This window comes from Zeus faber, assembly GCF_960531495.2.
Source record: "Zeus faber genome assembly, chromosome: 11".
Taxonomy (NCBI): domain Eukaryota; kingdom Metazoa; phylum Chordata; class Actinopteri; order Zeiformes; family Zeidae; genus Zeus; species Zeus faber.
Window position 1 is genome coordinate 16,185,132 of NC_137205.1, and position 2,500 is coordinate 16,187,631.

The 2,500-nt window shown below is 43.7% G+C and overlaps 2 protein-coding genes across 2 annotated transcripts in view; both read right to left on the reverse strand.

Annotated features, from left to right (window-relative positions):
• pam16 (presequence translocase associated motor 16) overlaps positions 1–1,900 on the reverse strand; it is a 2,692-nt gene extending 792 nt beyond the window's left edge. The window contains exons 1-4 of the mRNA XM_080009135.1: positions 1,793–1,900; positions 953–1,037; positions 341–477; positions 1–47 (exon numbers count right to left, since the gene is read on the reverse strand). The exon at positions 1–47 is cut by the window's left edge and continues 19 nt beyond it. Coding sequence (XP_079865261.1) covers positions 1–47; positions 341–477; positions 953–1,037; positions 1,793–1,795 — 272 coding nt within the window. The 5' untranslated portion in view covers positions 1,796–1,900. The remainder of the gene's footprint in view (positions 48–340; positions 478–952; positions 1,038–1,792) is intronic.
• A 542-nt stretch (positions 1,901–2,442) lies between these two features.
• coro7 (coronin 7) overlaps positions 2,443–2,500 on the reverse strand; it is a 120,109-nt gene continuing 120,051 nt past the window's right edge. The window contains exon 28 of the mRNA XM_080009133.1: positions 2,443–2,500. This exon is cut by the window's right edge and continues 1,403 nt beyond it. The gene's annotated coding sequence lies outside the window, so the exon portion shown is untranslated.

Genomic DNA, 2,500 nt, shown 5'->3' on the forward strand with positions numbered 1-2,500 from the left:
GACCCGCCCACTGCCTTGTCGTTGACTTTGAAAAGGTGATCGTAGTTCTAGAACAGATAGAATCGGGTCGGATAACAGCATGGGGTCTTCATTCAGGATAATGACATGTCCACAGAGGACACAAATAGATGAATGTAGAAATAAAACCCTTCTATAAACCACATTATGTCTGTATCAGTTGAGTTGAGTTGTGTTATCTACAATGTCCCGGGCGGTTATTTGTTTGCACTGTTAAGATAACGGTAACGAACATAACAAACAGGACAAATATAGACAACCTCTGAACGCATGCATAAGCGTTGTATGTTTGGTTGTAGCATATTATATTAAGTCACATTACCTTCTGGATGTCCTCGGGGGAGAGCGTGGTGAGGTTGAGGATCTGCTGGGCTTCCTGGAGGGTCATCCCCGTGATGCTGGAGGTGGCAGCCGACTGCTGCCCCGGGCGGCCACGGGCCTGGGCAGCCGCCTGGCTGGCTGAGGCGTGGGGAGGGGATGTCAGCAAAATGTTTTAATCCGGGATTTAAAAATACACAAGGGTTCATTCTGGCAACACAGAATGAAATTCAAGGGCGTCCGAGGACTTTTTTTCCAAGCACTATTTTTCTCATTTTCAAGGACTTCACGCCAAACATATGTACTCAATTTTCAGTGTGACCTTTACAAGTGTCCACTTCGAGCCATGCCAGATTAAATTGACATATCCCCGGAATAATCTCTCACAAAAAGAAATCGTGGAAAACGTTTACGACGCTACGATTTGAATAACAAAAGCAGGGGGAATATCACTGGTCTTCAATGATGGCGTTTCTTTCAAGGACTTTTCAAGCGCTTCAGCACAACAGGGGCCAATTTCGAGGTATTCCAGTACTTACATTCCCGAGGACGAAATACTTATTACAGTCAGAACCCTGAAAACAGTAAACTCGTTGATTCCAGTCATGCACCGTACCTGCATATTCTTGTCGTAGCGCCCGGGCAAACGCCCGCCCCACCACCTGCGCTCCCATCACAACGATCTGGGCGAGGTACCTAGCCTGCAAGGGAGACACGGCAGTGGCTGTCACCAGAGGGTGGAGGAGGGTACGAGGGGTGGAGGAGGAGTCATGTTTTCTCATCTTAGGCCAACCAAGTGTCCACGGCTGGTGTTGGCGATAACCAGGGGTTCATTACAGTTACTGTATCTACACATCATGTATTTGTGTGTGTGTGTGCATATATATATATTATATATATACTGTGTATATATACTATAGCTTTGTAGAGTATATATAGAGTATGTACAGGTATGTGCATGTTTACATCTATCTACTAGGCGCATGACTAAGTGATGTGTATGTCAATGAAAGTCCCTGAATTGAATAACAAATAAAAATGATAATAATAGTTATGGGAAAAGAAAAATGACAATAACGTCACATCTCCACGCAGCGTTCAACCTCAAAACCACAGGTCGCACTAAGTGTTATGGACGTCCGCATAGAGACCCGCAGCGATAACACGCAAATACATATATTTATACAGAATATATACATATTATACATAGAAATACTGTATACACATGCGTCAGTATATACATAGATAAATATATACATTCAATATATATATTGACAGACATGATATTATCCACAGCTCTCGGGCTCATCTGTTAAGAGAAGCGTCATGGAACGACATGAGGGAGACCAGCGCTAATGTCACGCCACTAAAACGCCCAAGCGCTTCCGCAGCCGATTCGCAGTCGAAGTTAAAAAAAAATAAAATAAAATGCTGCCAATCTCGAAGGCGTTCTCACCATTTGGCCGAAAAGGGGTAAAAGCAGCGATCTGAGCGAGAGAGAGCGAGGCCGCTGCTCTGTTTTCACATGTACGCCATGAAGGTCGCCGAAGGGTCAGAGTTCACGGGGCCAAGCGCCGCGGCGAGCCGGTCTTACGACTCCCCGCCGCCGCCGCCGCCGCCGCCGCCTGCAGGCGCGGAGGGCGAACTGCACGGACTTTCAGGGATCAAGTCAAGGCGTTCCAAGCTGGATGAATGGAATTTCTTCACAGGGGAATGTTGTTTATGATGAAAACGTCAACAGTCTGTTGCTTTTTAGTATTCATGCAGTATGATATATACATATAGTACACCTACAATATAGATCTATCTATGCATACATCTGCCATTTCCTGCAATTATATATTTCATATATGTATTTACATATATATATATATTTTTTTTAATTGTTGACATTTTCTATTCATCCAATTAAAAAAAAAAAACAACTTTTTATTATTTGTACAGGGCTGAATTTTTTCCATTTCTGTATTACGTTATTGCATCTATCAATCAAATCTATTCGATCAAATCCAGAACCGTGTCGCTGTGATGCCACAGCGCAAACCACTGTCCCCCAAGCCACCAAATATTAATAAACTAGACAGATACGTTTCGTAAAAGGTTTCAAATGTGTTTATTGCGAGGCAACACTGATTTCTTTCCCCGACAAAACCGTTGCAGGAGC